The 18,578-nt window shown below is 38.0% G+C and overlaps 1 protein-coding gene across 1 annotated transcript; it reads left to right on the top strand.

Moving 5' to 3' along the window:
* Positions 1-17,091: 17,091 nt before the first annotated feature.
* LOC145122731 (short chain aldehyde dehydrogenase 1-like) lies at positions 17,092-18,314 on the top strand. Its single transcript, XM_079058301.1, has 2 exons — positions 17,092-17,188; positions 17,308-18,314. Exons 1-2 carry the CDS (start codon positions 17,169-17,171, stop codon positions 18,125-18,127), a joined length of 840 nt encoding a protein of 279 aa, XP_078914427.1. The 5' UTR covers positions 17,092-17,168; the 3' UTR covers positions 18,128-18,314.
* The last annotated feature ends 264 nt before the right edge of the window (positions 18,315-18,578 follow it).

Below are 18,578 nucleotides of genomic sequence, written 5' to 3'. Positions count from 1 at the left end.
GGCAAATCCAACAATGCAGGTTCCAGCTCCCAAAGGCCGAGCCTTTGTCATTACCGCAACCCAAGCAAAGACCGATAACAAGGTCGTAAATGGTACGTTTCTCATAAATAATTGCGACGCGTCAGTACTTTTTGATTCAGGTGCCGATAAAAGTTTTGTGTCTTTGGAATTTGAGCCCATACTTCACACACCTCGTATGATTCTTGATGAATACTTTACCGTAGAAGTCGCCGATGGAAAATACGTTTCACTCAATGCAATCATCCAAGATTGCACTTTCGATTTTTGCGGTCATAAATTTTCTGTCAATTTAGTTCCTATGGAACTTGGTAGCTTCGACATCATCGTAGGAATGGATTGGCTATCCCAAAACCATGCTGAAATAGTATGTTACGATAAGTTCATTCGTATTCCTCTCGCCGACGGTCAAAGTCTTCGTATTTATGGCGAGACTCATTCGAAAAAGCTTAGTCTTATGTCATGTACTCAAGCTCGATCATATCTACGAAAAGAATATATGGCTTTCTTAGCCCATGTGGTGGAAACAAAGGTCAAAGAAAAGAAGATCGAAGATATCCCGATAGTACGAGACTTTCTTGACATCTTTCCTGATGATGTATCTGGACTCCCTCCAGTACGTGAGCTAGAGTTCCGCATCGAACTTGTTCCTGAGGCTACTCCCATAGCCAAGTCTCCATATCGGTTGGCTCCAGCCGAGATGCAAGAATTGGCAAGTCAGCTCCAAGAATTAACCGATAAGGGATTTATCCGCCCTAGTACTTCACCCTGGGAAGCCCCGGTTCTCTTCATCAAAAAGAAAGATGGTTCGTTTCGTATGTGTATCGATTATCGGGAGTTAAATAAATTAACCATCAAGAACCGATATCCGTTACCTCGGATCGACGACCTTTTTGATCAGCTTCAAGGAGCTTCATGCTTCTCAAAAATTGACCTTCGCTCGGGTTATCACCAACTTCGAGTACGAGAAGAAGACATCCCCAAAACCGCTTTCCGAACCCGCTATGGTCATTATGAGTTCACTGTTATGCCTTTCGGCCTAACAAATGCCCCTGCCGTATTCATGGACTTGATGAATCGGGTATTTAAACCTTATCTCGACCGTTTTGTTATCGTCTTTATTGATGACATCCTCATTTACTCCAAGACAAAGGCAGAGCATGAAAGACACCTTCGCCTAACTCTCCAAACGTTGCAAGGAAATCGGCTCTACGCCAAATTTTCGAAATGCGAGTTTTGGTTAAACGAGGTACAATTCCTTGGTCATATTGTAAGTGACAAGGGTATTTTAGTCGATCCCGCAAAAGTTGAAGCAGTCCAGAATTGGAAAGCCCCACGTACCCCCAAGGAAATTCGGTCCTTCCTCGGTATAGCCGGTTATTACCAGAGTTTCATTTCAAATTTCTCAAAGATTGCTTTACCGCTTACTTCTCTCACTTGCAAGGGTACACCATTTGATTGGGGACCCAAGTAGGAATACGCTTTCCAAACCCTTAAACAAAGTTTGTGTAACGCTCCGATTCTTACCCTCCCTGAAGGATCCGAAGATTTCGTGGTATTCTGCGATGCCTCCAATCTCGGTCTAGGTTGTGTTTTGATGCAAAAGGGAAAGGTTATAGCTTACGCATCACGACAACTCAAAATCCACGAAAGAAATTATACGACTCATCATTTGGAGCTCGGTGCCGTGGTTTTCGCTCTTAAAATTTGGAGGCATTACCTTTACGGCACTAAATGCGTAATTTTCACCGACTACAAGAGCTTGCAACATATTCTTAATCAAAAGGAACTCAATATGAGGCAAAGACGATGGGTCGAGCTCCTAAATGATTACGAGTGTGAAATACGCTATCATCCGGGCAAGGCAAACGTCGTAGCCGACGCGTTAAGCCGAAAAGAACATGCCCATGCATTTCATCTAATATGTTCTCCTATCTTGTCCAATCTCAGCGACCGAATTCGAGGAGCCCAACACTCGGCAATTACCGAAAATGACATGCCCACGGGAATTGATGGGGAGTTGGAAACTAAATCTGATGGTATTTTCTATTATCAAGATCGCATCTGGATCCCAGATCGTGACAATCTTCGTATATTCTTGATGGAAGAAATCCATAAAACCCGATATTCCATTCATCTGGGCACTGACAAGATGTATCATGGCCTGAGAACCAATTATTGGTGGTCGGAAATGAAAAATGATATTGCTTTATTCGTGGCCAAATGTCTTACATGTTCCAGGGTCAAAGTCGAACATCAACGGCCCTCTGGACTATTGGTCCAACCAGAAATCCCCAGGTGGAAATGGGAAGCGATCGCCATGGATTTCGTAACCAAACTTCCCCGTACCACAAAAGGACACGACAGCATTTGGATAATCATTGACCGTTTGACCAAATCCGCTCATTTCCTTCCTATCCGTGAAAATTTCAAAGTCGAAAAACTTGCTCGGATTTACATCAACGAGATAGTTAGTCGGCATGGCATTCCTCTCAGCATCATTTCAGATCGTGATGGGAGATTTCTCTCTCGGTTTTGGGAATCACTTCAAACAGCCATGGGAACCCGCCTCGATCTCAGTACCGCCTATCATCCTCAGACCGATGGTCAATCTGAGAGGACTATTCAAACACTCGAAGATATGTTGAGGGCGTGTGTCTTGGATTTCGGAGGAAACTGGGACTCTCATTTACCGTTGGTGGAATTCTCCTATAATAACAGTTATCATTCTAGCATCAAGATGCCACCATTTGAGGCATTGTATGGCCGTAAATGCCGATCTCCTATTTGTTGGCATGAAATTGGTGAGTCCCACGTGATACACGCAACAGTGGATTCTCCAATCGTTGGTCCTGAGCTTATCCAGGAAACAACCGACAAAATCACTCAGATTCGCGATAACCTTCTCGCAGCTCGGAGCCGACAAAAGAGTTATGCCGACAAGCGACGCAAACCGCTTGAATTTACCCTCGGTGACATGGTCATGTTAAAAGTGTCCCCATGGAAAGGTGTGGTTCGATTTGGACGCAAGAGTAAATTGGCACCACGCTACGCAGGCCCGTTTAAGATCATAAAAAGGATCGGACCAGTAGCCTACGAGTTGGATCTACCAACAGAGCTTAAGAAAGTTCACCCAGTATTTCATATAGCCAACCTCAAGAAGTGTTTAGCAGACGACAACCTTCATGTTCCTCTCGAGGATATCCAAATCGACGAGACAATGCAATTTACCGAGAAACCCTTGGAAATTGCCGACCGAAAGGAAAAGCAACTCAAAAGAAGTCTCATTCCCCTGGTTAAGGTCAGGTGGCAGTCGGCACGTCGACCTGAGTATACATGGGAGCGTGAGGATCATATGCGTACCAAATACCCACAACTTTTCTCTTAAGGTACTCTCTTCTTAAATTTCGGGACGAAATTTCCTAAAGTAGGGGAGACTGTGACATCCGCCTAAAATGGATTCGGGTCAACCCAACCCAATTGGAAATTTAATAAACCCTACTCAAGATTACTTGACGCTAATAGGATCAAAACCCACACACTACGATATAAATTGATGTTACTAGTGATGGGTTTTGAGCATTCTAACACTTCCTAAGTGTACATGCAACCCTAATAACCTTGAATCTATGTTTTCTCTATATACATGCAAATTTCTTTTTCAAGGTTATTTCCTAACTAGCATGGCATGGGGATTACATAAAACATAAAACTAGTAGAAATACATACCTTGTTGTTGCTTGGATTCCTTCAAGACTTTGTGAGCCTAGCACCCCAAATGTTGTGCCTCAAATGCTTCACACAACACCACAAGACTTGGAATAACTTGAGAGAATACTTCTAGCACTCAAATTTGGTTATGCCCTCTCTAGTAACACTATGTACACTAGGTACTCATTTTGCTAGCCATAGGGTTCCTTTTATAGTGTTGTCACAATTAGGGTTTACACATGAATGCCCTTAATTGTCATGACTCTTGATTTCCCATGACCCATGGATTTGTAACTCCCATGGACTATCCATGGAGCTCCATATGGTTACATCCATAACCCATAAACCATGGATCATTAATCCACCATAAAAGAATTGATGATTGTCATAATCAACCCTATATATTTAATTAGTCTCACTTTGATCACCAAATTAATACTAGATTAATACTTGATCAATACTAATTAAATAATACTATTATTAATATATTAGAACTTATAATATATTAATAATGATAAGTGCCTTATTCTCTCATTTAGTCTATCCAAGTATTGCAATGCCATGCAACCCAAATGGACCATGCCGGGTCGGGTCAAGTACATACCAAATAAAGTTATGGACTTAGACACTATATCCAACAGTCTCCCACTTGGATAAGTCTAATAACTATATTTGCAAATATGACTTCAAAATCCGACTAGCAATCGTAGCTCTTTCAAAGTCTCTCGGAACTGAGATGATGATGATACGCCATTTAAGATAAGTGATCATATAATCCTCTGTTCTCATGATATCAGCCGGACAAACACATGGAACATGGTCTTACTTATTGTCCAACATTTGTTTCTCGATCTCTGATTTGTTTCGACATAGAACTAAATTGAACACATCAATTAGGTTCTGACCGGGCCCGGTACATAGGTCAAAACCAAATCATCGAGGGGCCCAGATATCGCTTCTATTTCTAGAAGGAACAGATAAACTTCGACTGATATGCTTGTACTAACTACTTGTTGAATTATTCACAAAGGCACGTTTTATAACATCGAGTTACCAATGCGTTTTCGTACAATCAATGAATAACCAACTCATAGTCAACAACTCATATCTCTAGGTTTGAAGATTTATATGATATTACCGTCTCACGATCACTCGAGATAAATTCCATGAAGTGATGCAAGTGAGCGTGGGTTGGATCCAATACTCAACCCTTATGAGTACTCATGAATGTTGTAGCAACCATTGCATTGTCCAAAGCACTTTTAGACAAATCATACAAGCCAAATTCATGACAGTCTTAAATCAATACTTACTTCCAAAGTTTGACTGACTGTGGATGGTTTGAATAATAACATAATTATTCTGGAAGTAAAAACATGCAAAATTGAAACATAGTAAACAATCAACACAAGATAGTAACACCTTACTCATAAATAAATAACAACTTTTATTTATCATCAAATGTCAATTATATTTTACAAGTTTCAGGAATCTAATTATTGAAACTAATATCATCCCTTAGCCCAATGCGCCTCGCATGCTGTAAATGCTTAACCCTGCTCAGTCCCTTCGTGAGGGGATCTGCCGGGTTCTCATTTGATGATACCCTCTTAGCCACGAGGAGTCCTTCTTCTATTCGATGTCTGATGAAATGGTATTTTCTGTCAATGTGCCTAGATCTCCCGTGATCTCTTGGTTCCTTAGCCAAAGCAACCGCACTTTCGCTGTCACAGAAAATTTCCATTGGCTCTTTTATAGCTGGTACAACTCCAAGGTCTCCGATGAAGTTCTTTAGCCATATCGCCTCCTTAGCTGCTTCACTTGCTGCTATGTACTCTGATTCACAAGTAGAATCAGCTACTGTCTCCTGCTTGGAACTTTTCCAAGTAATTGCCCCTCCATTTAGGATAAAGACCCAGCCCGACTAAGAGCGGAAATTATCCCTATCAGTCTGGAAGCTAGCATCGCTATACCCTTCCACTCTCAAGTCATCACTGCCTCCGAGGGTAAGGACCCAATCCTTAGTCCTCCGCAGATACTTGAGAATGTTCTTTACCGCTGTCCAGTGTGCCTTGCCAGGGTTCCCTTGATATCTACTGACCATGCTCAAAGCAAAGGCCACATCAGGGCGAGTACAAGTCATAGCATACATGATCGAGCCCACATCGGAAGCATATGGTATATGACTCATTTCAGCTATCTCAGCCTCTGTACTCGGACTCTGAGTCTTACTCAGCTTGGCATTACTCTGGATTGGTAATTCTCCTTTCTTGGAATCTTGCATACTGAACCTCTTCAGTACCTTATCCACATAAGTACTTTGACTAAGTCCAATTAGTCTCTTACTCCTATCTCTCAATATCCTTATCCCTAGGATATAGGCAGCTTCCCCAAGGTCCTTCATAGCGAAACACTTCCCAAGCCAGGACTTAACCTCCTGCAAGGTTGGGACGTCGTTTCCTATGAGAAGTATGTCATCCACATACAACACCAAGAAGCTAACTATGCTCCCACTAGCCCTGACATACACACAAGACTCATCCTCACTCCTAGAAAAGCCAAACTCTTTGACTTTCTCATCAAAGCAAAGATTCCATCTGCGAGATGCTTGTTTCAATCCATAAATGGATTTATCAAGCTTACACACTCTATTAGGGTATCTTATATCGACAAAACCCTCTGGTTGAGCCATGTAAACATCCTCAGCCAACTTTCCATTAAGGAAAGCGGTTTTGATATCCATTTGCCATATTTCATAATCATGAAATGCAGCTATGGCTAACAATACTCTAATAGACTTAATCTTAGCTACTGGTGAGAAGGTCTCATCATAGTCAACTCCCGGAGTTTGAGTAAAGCCCTTCGCAACCAGTCGCGCTTTATAAGTGTGTACCTTCCCATCCATGTCGGTCTTCTTCTTGAAGATCCATTTGCACCCAACTGTCTTACGACCTGGTACATTGTCAACCAAGTTCCAAACTTGATTGTCATACATGGACTGAATCTCGCTGTCCATAGCCTCCTTCCATTTAGCAGACTCAGGGCCTGCCATGGCTTCCCTGTAGTTATTAGGTTCATCCAAATCTATTAGTGTACTATCACTAATAAACGTATCACCATCAGTGGTGATGTGATAACCATAATAAAAATCAGGTGTGTTCCTCACCCTAGTGGAACGTCTTGGAGGTACAGACTCATCTATCGGATCAACAGGAGTTTCCTCCTCAGGTTGGTCGATAGCATTTGAGGTTCCTTCACCACTTGACTCTTGAAGCTCTTCAAGGTCAATTTGCCTCCTACTGTCCCCTTGGCTTATGAATTCTCTCTCACGAAAGACTCCTCTTCTTGCTACAAAAACCACATTATCACTGGGTCTGTAGAAGTGGTAACCAAAGGATCTCTGTGGGTAGCCGATGAAAATACACCTCTCACTTCGAGGTTCAAGCTTATCATGAGTCTCACGCCTCACGAAAGCTTCACAACCCCAAATCTTGATGTGGTCCAAATTGGGAACTTTCCCAGTCCACATCTCATGAGGTGTTTTGGCAACCTTTTTAGTAGGGACTAGATTAAGGATATGGGCGGCAGTCTCTAAGGCATACCCCCAGAAAGAGATTGGTAACGAAGCTCGACTCATCATGGAACGAACCATCTCAGCTACACCATTCAACTGTGGTGTCCTGGGAGGTGTCAATTGTGAGACAATCCCACATTCCTTAAGATAGTCAAGGAACTCAATGCTAAGATACTCTCCTCCTCGATCGGATCAGAGCATCTTGATGTTCCAGCCCAATTGATTCTCAACTTCCTGCTTAAACTCTTTGAACTTTTCAAAGGTTTCTGACTTATGCTTGATCAAGTAAATATATCCATATCTACTGTAATCATCAGTAAAAGTCACATAATAGCGATTAGCATCCCTTGTAGCAACTCTGAAGGGCCCACACACATCCGTTTGTACAAGGTCCAACAAACCTTCACCCCTATCACAAGTACCTGTGAAGGGTGACTTTGTCATTTTTCCAAGTAAACAAGACTCGCAACTATCATCTGACTTGAGGTCAAATGATTCCAAGACTCCAGCCTTTTGGAGTTGGCCTATGCGCTTCTTGTTAACATGTCCAAGACGACAATGCCACAAGGATGCTTTATCCAAGCTATCTGAAGAATCAATATACAACACATTATTTCCTAGATTGTCTACAACATTCACGGCTTCATATACACCATCACAAGGTAATGCTTTAAAGTAAAATACATCATTGTAATAAACATTAATAGCACCATTTTTATTATCAAATGAAAATGTAAAACCTTGTTTGTACAAGCCATGAAAAGAAATAATATTTCTCGCCATTTCGGGCGAGTAACAACACTTATTCAAATCTAACATTAACCCATTATTAAGCAATAAAGAATAAACTCCTATCTTGGTAACAGGTGATGCTTTCCTGTTGCCCATGACTAAGTTTATCTTCCCGTGCTCCACTTGCTCACTTCTTCTTGGTGCTTGAAAATCAGTACAGATGTGAATACCACAACCTGTATCAAGCACCCAAGAATTAGCATTAGATGAGTTATTAGACAATATTGTGTAAATACCTGCATGGGTGGGTTTAACCTTCCCATCCTTTACATCTTGCAGATATTTAGGGTAGCTTCGCTTGAAGTGTCCCTTATCCTGGCAATAGAAGCACTGTGCTTCCTTTGGGTTTGAAGAAGGAGTAATGGGACCTTTCTTTGTCCCACTTGAAGAGGAACCATCAAGAGTCTTACCCTTGGTACCCTTCGAAGGGCTTTTCCTCTTCTTACCCTTTCCCTGCCCAATAGCCAGAACAGGGGCTGTTGAAGGAGTAGAAGTAGCAACCGCTTTACCCTTAAGGCCATTTTCAGCTGTCCTTAAGAGTCCTTGAAGTTTGCTAAGTGTGACTTCCTCCTTGTTCATATGATAAGTCATACGAAACTGATCATAACTTGGAGGTAAGGAATGGAGAATGATGTCAATCGCCATTTCCTCAGGAAAGTCAACATTTAGCTTCAGCAACCGGTCAACGAACCTTTGCATCTTCTGCAAGTGACCGGTGATGGGTTCACCATCCTTCATCCTTGCGGTTATCATGGAGGAGATGATTTCATACCTCTCCTGACGCGTACTCTGATGGTACCTTTCCATCAGATCCAGGTGCATCTCACAGGGGTAGAAATCTTCATAGGATTTTTGAAGTTCAGGAGTCATGGTGGCCATCATGATGCATGCTACTTTAGTAGCATCCTTTTCATGTGCAACAAACTCCGCAAACTCTTCAGGAGTAGCAGTGGCTTCACTCACAACCTTAAGCTCCCTATCAAGGACATATTCTTTGTCCTCATAGCGGGTAATCATTCTGATGTTTCTGATCCACTCATTGAAATTGGATCCATCAAAGATGACCTTACTACACAAGTTCATAAGGGAAAAGGAGCCTGTTGGGTTTGAGCCAGAAGCATTGTTGGAAGACATCTGAAAGGAAAGAAAGACAAGTTTCATTAGATTAGGAATCCTTAATAATTCACCCAAATGAAATATTAAGGCTAGGATCCAACAAACTATTTATAGTTGGAAGAGGGATGCCGTAATCCATACTATAAAATATTTGAAGGTAGGTAAATGACGATTTACTAATTTCCACCATAAGAACGAAATATTTTATTATTAGGTTTTATTGGTTTTGAAACTCCTAGATATTTTGAGATACATTGAACTTTTCAATGGCATGTTTGAATCTCGATTGTGCCCTCTCAAGTTTGTGACTGGGATGCCGAGGATCACAAACAAGGTGTGAATAACCATACAAATTGACTTGGTACCCTTAACAATATTACCTAATCGATGTGCCGGTTAACCACACACGCTCCACCGATCTATAATAAGGTCAAGTTACCCTTTGCCACTCTTACTAGTCCATGTTAGTGTGCCGGTTAACCACACACGCTCCACTAACGACTTGGTAAGGTACAAAGTGTAATTTTATGGGCTAGCACCAATTTCACATTTTCCTAAAGTAACTAAGATTGGGAATTTATAATGTATAGTTACTTTATAATTCATTATACTTTTAACGAGTATTTAAAGTCGTATCCTACCCGTTCGGCTAACGACCCTCCACCGATCAAGGAAGCGGTGGGTGAGAGTGGACACCCATTAAGTCACCATTTTATAGGCAACAACCTTATACCCCCCTTATAGACCGGCTTCGTGAATGAGGCCTACTAACGGTAAGAATGACATATTCTTATACATATCTATATAATAAAATTATAATAATAGTATAAGTGTTGATTTTTAAACTTTTTAAAAATCTAAGGTTTAATTTGGAATTAAAGTATTAAAGTATAAGACTTTTCAAATTCCAAAACTTGAGGGCAAGATTTGAAACTATTCCAAGTCTCTTCAATTTGTAACTTATGAGTTTTAGTTCTTTAATCACAATTAAAGGAAGTGACTTTTGGTTATCCATAACTTGAGGACAAGTTATGGACACCATCATAGCCATTAAGATCATGAATTAAACACATATGGTGGTTACACATAATTCCTATGATCTTCTAAAAACGCATAAGAACACAAATTCATGTCAAGCAATTTCAAGAAATCATATAAACATATACAATACTTGAAAATTGATAAAAGTCATGTAAAATGGGTTAACATAATCATTATCATTTTGAAAAACAGATTTTACAAGTCCAAAACAGATTGGGATAATGATCTTAATCCATTTCCAGCAACAAAACTCGAAAAAACTGCCCATCACGCTCCTACTCGCCGAGTGCATTATTCTACTCGCCGAGTAGGATGAATTTGTTCATGGACTCGGCGAGTCCTCCCCATGGACTCGGCGAGTCCAGTCGTCAGAATGCAGAATTTTCGATTTTTAAGCAGTTTTGCATCAAGTATATAGAAAACAATCCTAGGCTCTGACACCACTGATGGGTTTTGAGCATTCTAACACTTCCTAAGTGTACATGCAACCCTAATAACCTTGAATCTATGTTTTCTCTATATACATGCAAATTTCTTTTTCAAGGTTATTTCCTAACTAGCATGGCATGGGGATTACATAAAACATAAAACTAGTAGAAATACATACCTTGTTGTTGCTTGGATTCCTTCAAGACTTTGTGAGCCTAGCACCCCAAATGTTGTGCCTCAAATGCTTCACACAACACCACAAGACTTGGAATAACTTGAGAGAATACTTCTAGCACTCAAATTTGGTTATGCCCTCTCTAGTAACACTATGTACACTAGGTACTCATTTTGCTAGCCATAGGGTTCCTTTTATAGTGTTGTCACAATTAGGGTTTACACATGAATGCCCTTAATTGTCATGACTCTTGATTTCCCATGACCCATGGATTTGTAACTCCCATGGACTATCCATGGAGCTCCATATGGTTACATCCATAACCCATAAACCATGGATCATTAATCCACCATAAAAGAATTGATGATTGTCATAATCAACCCTATATATTTAATTAGTCTCACTTTGATCACCAAATTAATACTAGATTAATACTTGATCAATACTAATTAAATAATACTATTATTAATATATTAGAACTTGTAATATATTAATAATGATAAGTGCCTTATTCTCTCATTTAGTCTATCCAAGTATTGCAATGCCATGCAACCCAAATGGACCATGCCGGGTCGGGTCAAGTACATACCAAATAAAGTTATGGACTTATACACTATATCCAACAAATAGCAACATAGTATAGTACAACGTTATAACTATAATCAAATTAAATTTTGATACCATATTAAAATCAAATCAAAGTATAATGCTCTAATTAAATTAAAAGAATCAAACTTGAATGATATAATTAAACTTCAAATCAAAGTAGATTGTTATAATCAAATAATAACCTATCTTTTATAAAACTCCATTTTTATAAACTTTCCATTAAATTTTATAAAACTCTACTTTTATAAACTTTACTTTAAATTTTATAAAACTCTTATATTAATTATATAAAAGATGCTTGTGTTAGTGGGAAATTATGAAGACCACCAAAAGCAAAAAGATTATTCCCATGGTCTCCCACTCACACCTCCCATCCACTTTCCTTTCCTTTTTCTCCCAACATATTATTCTCTTCACCACTTAAACCTTCTCTATTCTTTTTCTCACTCTCAAACTCGAAATTCATCCAAGAGATACTCATATTCCAGCCAAGAACAATCTATTATACTCAAATCTTCATCCCTCTTGAAGCATTCAACAAGGTATGTTGTTAAAAGTTTCAAATTCATACAAGAAACAAATTAAATCCACCAAAATATCTAAAACTCATTTTATGCATAAACCTGATTTTTCTCATAATACCATCAATAAAATAAGAAGTTCTGGAAATTTTCAGAAAATAACTTATTTTTATTGAATTATTATAATTATTGCAATAAAGTAGGGCAATAATTCACATAAAATACTTGTTGCATTCAATAAATTCTGAGAACATTCTGGGATGACCTATATATTGATTAAACATGATATATGAAGTTTCATGCATTTATATTACTGTTTACTATTATTTATGATTTTATTGATTAATTAATAATGAAATATATAAAAATACTTCCCATAGTCACAAATATCTGAAACTTATACACTAGGCTCTATATCATGTTATAAAACTATGGTTAATTTTACAGAATTTTTGGGAATAATTTACTATTTTTCCCGAATTTTGTGTTGTTTAATCATTAAAATATTAAATAAATATTAAAACAGTTCAGAAAAATATAAAATTTTTACAGTAATTCATATTGTATGAAATAATGATTTCCTAATAATTTCAAAATTTTTCAATACTGTTTACTATTTAAAACCATTTTCCTAAGTATTTAAGCATGTAAAAATGCATTTTAATGATTATTTCATATAAATAATTGTTAAAATATGTAAATAATTATAATTGGGCAAGTTATTATTTTAATAAGAAATTATTAAAATCTGGCCTAAATTGAAAATATAAATTAATTATGCAAACTAATTAATTCAATTTAAAATTCATTTAACAAATGAATACCTTAATATTCTCATCAAAATGAATTATTGTTAGTTCATCTAATATAAGAATATGTGTCTAATTATTTGTATTAATACTCCATTCTCGTTTAGCAGTTCCTAAACCAAAACTATTAATTATATTAGGTTCTACGCCATTTTGACCCGAACCGTCTATCGTACGACACACGCATTTCGTTTTGGGACTAATGTGAGTAATCTACCCCATATTTTATAATTTTCAATACTTTTGGGGTGTATCATGTGGTTCTAATATGTTTCAACTTCATTTTATTGTTTTATCACAATTGAGACATTGTTGGGACATTTATACGTGAGTCATTAATTGTATAACTATTGTTCGTTTACGGTACATGTACTTGTAGTGCATTATCATTTTTAGTCTAATCTCCATGACTATGCCCGTATTCTTGAGGTTCGTTATGGACAATAATAGCGCTATTGGGTTGACCACCCCGCCTTGGGACGCTAAGGTGATTGATCGCACGTGGTTGAGTGTGTTTGATGATTAGATGCTCCATCCTATATATATATATATATATATATATATATATATATATATATATATATATGTATATATAGGGTGAGGACTTATTGTTGTTGTTATCATTTGTTAATCAATTTTTGATTTATAAACCGTTATCTCAAATACAATTGTTTGTCGACTTCAAAAGAAAACAAATTTCAAATTATAAATGTTTCAACTTCACAATTTTCTCTACTAAAATTAGATTACTCACCAACTCTCGTAGTTGACCTGTTTTTACCCATGATGCAGATTTGAAGAATGAAGATTGATGAAAAATAGGTTGTGCCTTAGAAATCCACAAGACAATTTAAATTTGATGTAATAAATGTTGTTCGTATTTGGATTTGTATTTGTATGTTGTGGATCTTGTTTGCATACTTAGTACTTAATTGAATCTAATCATATTATAACATAGTTGTCATGAGACTTTGAACAATATATCACGCCTTGATCGATTCCGACAAGGATCGGGGTGTGACAATTATGTAGCATCCGGGATTTTCTAGGTATTATTATTGATCATCTTAATTGAAGTGTGGAATGGTTTGGTTGGGGCTTTGACCTTTGGGCTTTATTAGTGGGTTGAGGAAGCTTCGTACGCGGGGCGTACATTGCCATGTACGCCCAGCGTACTCGTGAGAGTGAACCGCGGAGGCCATGCACGTACGCCCAGCGTACATGTGAAACTCCTTAAACCCTAAAATTTAGGGTTTACTCCCTATATAAAGAACATAACCCCTGTTGGTTCAGCCTCCCTTCACCCATATCCAGCCACCACGAACACCTTAGCTCTTTTTTGTGTGCCTTTGTGTTCTAGAAGCCATTTGAGAGTGTTTGTGTGTTGTGTTAGTGAGAAGGGAAGAAAGAAGCTTGAAGAAGAAGCAAGGATCCACCAAGAGCTTGTAGATCTAGTGGACTGACATCATTATTGACTCTTTTGAGGTATCAAGTTCCCTACTTGGCCATTGTATGCTTATATTTGTTTTTAGGGGTGTCTAAGGTCACTTTTGGACCTTATTCTTGAGGCTTCTTGTATCTTTGCGATTTCAGAGCCTAAGAGTTGTCCTTTTGGGCTCTTAAAGGCACCCAAGGTCATAAAATCGGACCTTGATGGTTAAGCCACAACCATGCAAGTGTTTGATGTCCATTGAGCTTGTTAAAGGACCAAAATCATGTATTGAGAGCCAACCATGCATGCAAACACATAGACTTTATACCTCAAATGAGTGCCAAAAGATGATAAGGTTCTGGATCTATAAGCCTTTATTCCTTCAATGAAGCTTCAAGGATGGACACCTTCTTTAAAAGCACCAAAATACTCTTTCAAATGGCCTTCTAAGCTCCAAAATCACACAAGATGGGATTAGGGTTCGAATGTAGGGTAAAGGGGACAAGGAGGCTGGTGAAATGAGGGTTTCAACTCCATAAGGATGCTTATATAGTGGCCAACCCCAAAAATTAGGGTTTTTATTAATCATTGTGTACGCCCTACGTATGCATCGGGGACCCCGATCACACCCTCGCATGAGTACACTAAGCGTACCACTAGGTACACCCCGCGTACTCGCTTTATCCCTTGTACGCTAAGCGTACCTCGTTGTACGCCCCGCGTATAACTCAAGGGTCAAAATAGGACAATTTAAATATGCAAGGTCAAAAGAGGAACTTACCGAGATTCAAACGTTACAAAAAACGTGCTCAAAAACCATTTACGATGTTCCTATCTATCCCAAACGAAGTAGTGAATAGTTCGTTTATGGAAAAATCAGATGAAACTGATTTTTATAGCTTTAAAGAGACATAACTTCTTTATACGATCTCCGTTTTGGACGTTGTTTATATCCACGGAATCAGGAGAACATAATCTATTTAAATTTCTTATCCATAAATCTCATATATACTTAATGCAAAAATTTATTTTTAACGTCATCCATTGAATTAATTTTTGATGATTTTCGATTCGATCTTCAACGACAGATGGTTAAGTAGTTTAAGATGTTCTGAAAGTAATCATGAATATAATATCTTTAATATACATTTTAAACATAAAATAACACGCAATTGATCCTTAATACATAGTGGTTCGCGATTGTTTGACCACCGAACTCTGACCAATTTTTACTAATTGTGACATGTCCTTGACAGATTCTGCTATTGATATTCTTCACATAATCATAAAATTTAAATGTTAGATTTTTTGGTCTAAGAATATAATCTGTAATTGGATAATTTTTAGGATCATGATTGCAATCACTTTCCAAAATTTGTGATTTCGGCCTTATGTCTGGGTATCAGGAAATTTGACGTACAATAATCCAAGAGACACAATTTAGAAGTCGCGCCACTTCCAAATAAAAAACACAGAAATACCTAGTTGTTTTGCGTTTTAGAGAGATAAAGACAATCTGATGATCAAATTCGATTATGAGAAAAACCAACCCTTTTCCTTGAAGATTCACAATGTTCTTATCAAGGGAAGAAACTAGTTAATGGTGGTTATATGCATTTTTGCGCTAAAATGGTGGTTGGAAATATGGTTTTAAGACATAACCGATTATTACAGCATAATGATGTCACGACTTGTTTGTACCGGGAAATGTACGTTCTGACTCTTTCATAATAGAGATTATTACATCATAATGATGTTACCACTTGCACCAACAGGGGCGTTGCCCCTAGACCCCGTTGGAGGTGTTGCTCTTAGAACCCTGTACCCATCACCCATGTGTGCGACCCCGAACCCCCATATTCCCGAGTTCATATTTGTTACTCCAAGTGTGCATCCTGCACCTTCTATCTCGGTGAGTAAATAGAGTTCAACCTATCTCAATATTAATAAAACCTATGCTAAAATATGTTGATAATATTTAAATCACCAACAAAAAACAAGAGCTTTTTTGTTTGGTCCTTCAAGATGTTTGGAGACGTCAAAAACTATTATATGCGTTTCAAATAATTCACGTCATGCATCACAATTTAAATGTTTAATATCAAGATTCAGAATAATGAAAAATTAATATTTGATTCCATAGAGTTTTTCGGTGTTAGGCCCCGTTTGATACACATCTTTCCAGGTCCAAACAGATCTTTCTGGCTGAATAAACCGGAAAGACTGTTTGATTTGCACAAAAGAATGGGTCTTTCCCGGTAAGATATGTCTTTCCCAGAAAGCCCCAAAATCATATATTTCTGGCTGAATGGGCTGGAAAAACAATTATACACCAAACACCGCCTCTTTCTTTCTTTATTGGATTATTAATTTTTTTAAATAACTTTTTTTTAATTTATTTTTTATTGAATTATTACTTTTTTTCATCATTCAGCACAGTCAATCAGATGTTCAATCAAACAACATGATTTATTTCCCAGTCAGAAAACTTTCTCAGACAGCATTTTCCAAACAGAAACTATCAAACGGGACCTTAGTAACAACCATGATAATATGATCAAAGAAGAAGAAGAAATCCGGAAGAGAATGAGGAGGTCGACGGCGTCCGCTAAGGTTTCAACGGTGAGGGAAAAAAATTATAATTATCTATAAGGAAATAATATATTGCTTTCATATCATAAATAGTGAATATTTTCGTGTAATCCAACCCTTTCTCATTATCGAAATACATGTAGTAAAGATACAATTGTTGAGTGGCCGAGATATATTAGCCAAGGATCGAGATATACATGATTGGACTTTATTGTATAAAAAGCCCTTAAATGTGTTTGACGAAAAAAAAAGTAAAATAAAAGTAAAGATAATTAATTGTCTGTGCAAGTTGAATCTTGTGGTCTATAAGTTTACCTTCTCCCATTCGTTTGTAACACACAAACGCACAATGGACGCTTTGCCCAACAGGTATCGCGACGCTCTCCCGCGCGTCTAAATTATGAGCGAGAATAGCATTTTGTTTGTGTCTCTTCTACGTTTAACCTATTATCAACTTGAATTCTAACATTACACTTGTTATGATACAGATTAGAAGGCAAAGTAGCCATAGTTACCGGCGGTGCTAGCGGCATTGGTGAAAGCACGGTGAGGCTGTTCACTAAATACGGCGCAAAAGTTGTGATCGCCGACGTCCAAGATGACCTGGGAGTTGCTCTTTGTAACGATCTAGTGTCTGAATCAGGCGACAATGTTATCTACGTTCATTGTGACGTCACACAAGAATCTGACGTAAAGAATGCCGTGGACACTGCCGTTTCCAAGTTCGGGAAGCTTGACATCATGTTTAACAATGCCGGAATACCGGGGAACTTGGATTTCAAGATCTTAGAATCTGAGAACGAAAACTTCAAACGGGTTTTTGAGGTCAACACGTTTGGATCATTCTTGGGAGCTAAACATGCTGCTAGGGTTATGATCCCGGCAAAACGTGGAGTGATTTTGTTTACTTCGAGTTCAGCTTCAGTTGTTTCCGGCGAGTCACCACATTCTTATACTGTGTCAAAACACGCGGTGGTGGGATTGATGAAGAATTTGTCTGTGGAATTGGGACAATACGGGATTCGAGTGAACTGCATTTCACCTGGGTCTGTGTCGACGCCGCTGCTAACGAATGCAATGGGGTTGGAGAAGGCGGCGGTGGATGATATTTTATGTGCTGCGTCAGTCTTGAAAGAGGTGGTGCCGACGGCTGAGGATATAGCGGAGGCGGCAGTGTATTTGGGGAGCGATGCTTCGAAGTTTGTCAGTGGGATTAATCTTGTGGTGGATGGAGCTTACAGCACCACCAATCCGACTTACACTAAGATAATTAAACAAACGTTTGAAGCCTTGAGCAAAAAAACATAATCGCTTTAATCCTATCTTTTATAGATTATATTCTGGAGTTCAATTTAAAATGTTTTTAACGGCTTAAAATCTATGATGTTAAAATAATCTATTTAATTCCTTCAATTTGATGTTTTTATGGAATAAATTGTATGTGTATCCAAAAATATTTCAAACTCTTGCATGCAGTAGAAATTGTACGTTTTTAGTGTTATTGGTAAATTCTAACCGGTAGCTATGGTTGATTGATGGTTGATGACCAGTAGTTAGAATAGAAGTAGAAAGTTGGTACCCGTAACTTTTATTTGTGATATTAATATTTAGTAAAAATTAGTCGAAAAGTTTTGAAATATATAAAATTACATAAAATGATAATTGTTTAAAAAATATAAATATAAATATATATTTTTAGACTAAATTTGAAATTAATTAAAAAAACTCAATAACATTTTCTTAAAAATACATGAAAGAG

Source organism: Lactuca virosa, chromosome 6 (assembly GCF_052849685.1).
Source record: "Lactuca virosa cultivar CGN04683 chromosome 6, Lactuca_virosa_CGN04683_v6, whole genome shotgun sequence".
Taxonomy (NCBI): Eukaryota; Viridiplantae; Streptophyta; class Magnoliopsida; order Asterales; family Asteraceae; genus Lactuca; species Lactuca virosa.
This window is presented reverse-complemented; position numbering and strand designations above follow the sequence as displayed.

What these genes read in the sequence shown, in the direction of transcription:
- LOC145122731 (XM_079058301.1), top strand. Translation starts at nt 17,169, where the DNA reads ATGGACGCTTTGCCCAACAG. An exon ending in ATGGACGCTTTGCCCAACAG is followed by an intron (nt 17,189 to 17,307) that starts GTATCGCGACGC and finishes GTTATGATACAG; the next exon opens with ATTAGAAGGCAAAGTAGCCA.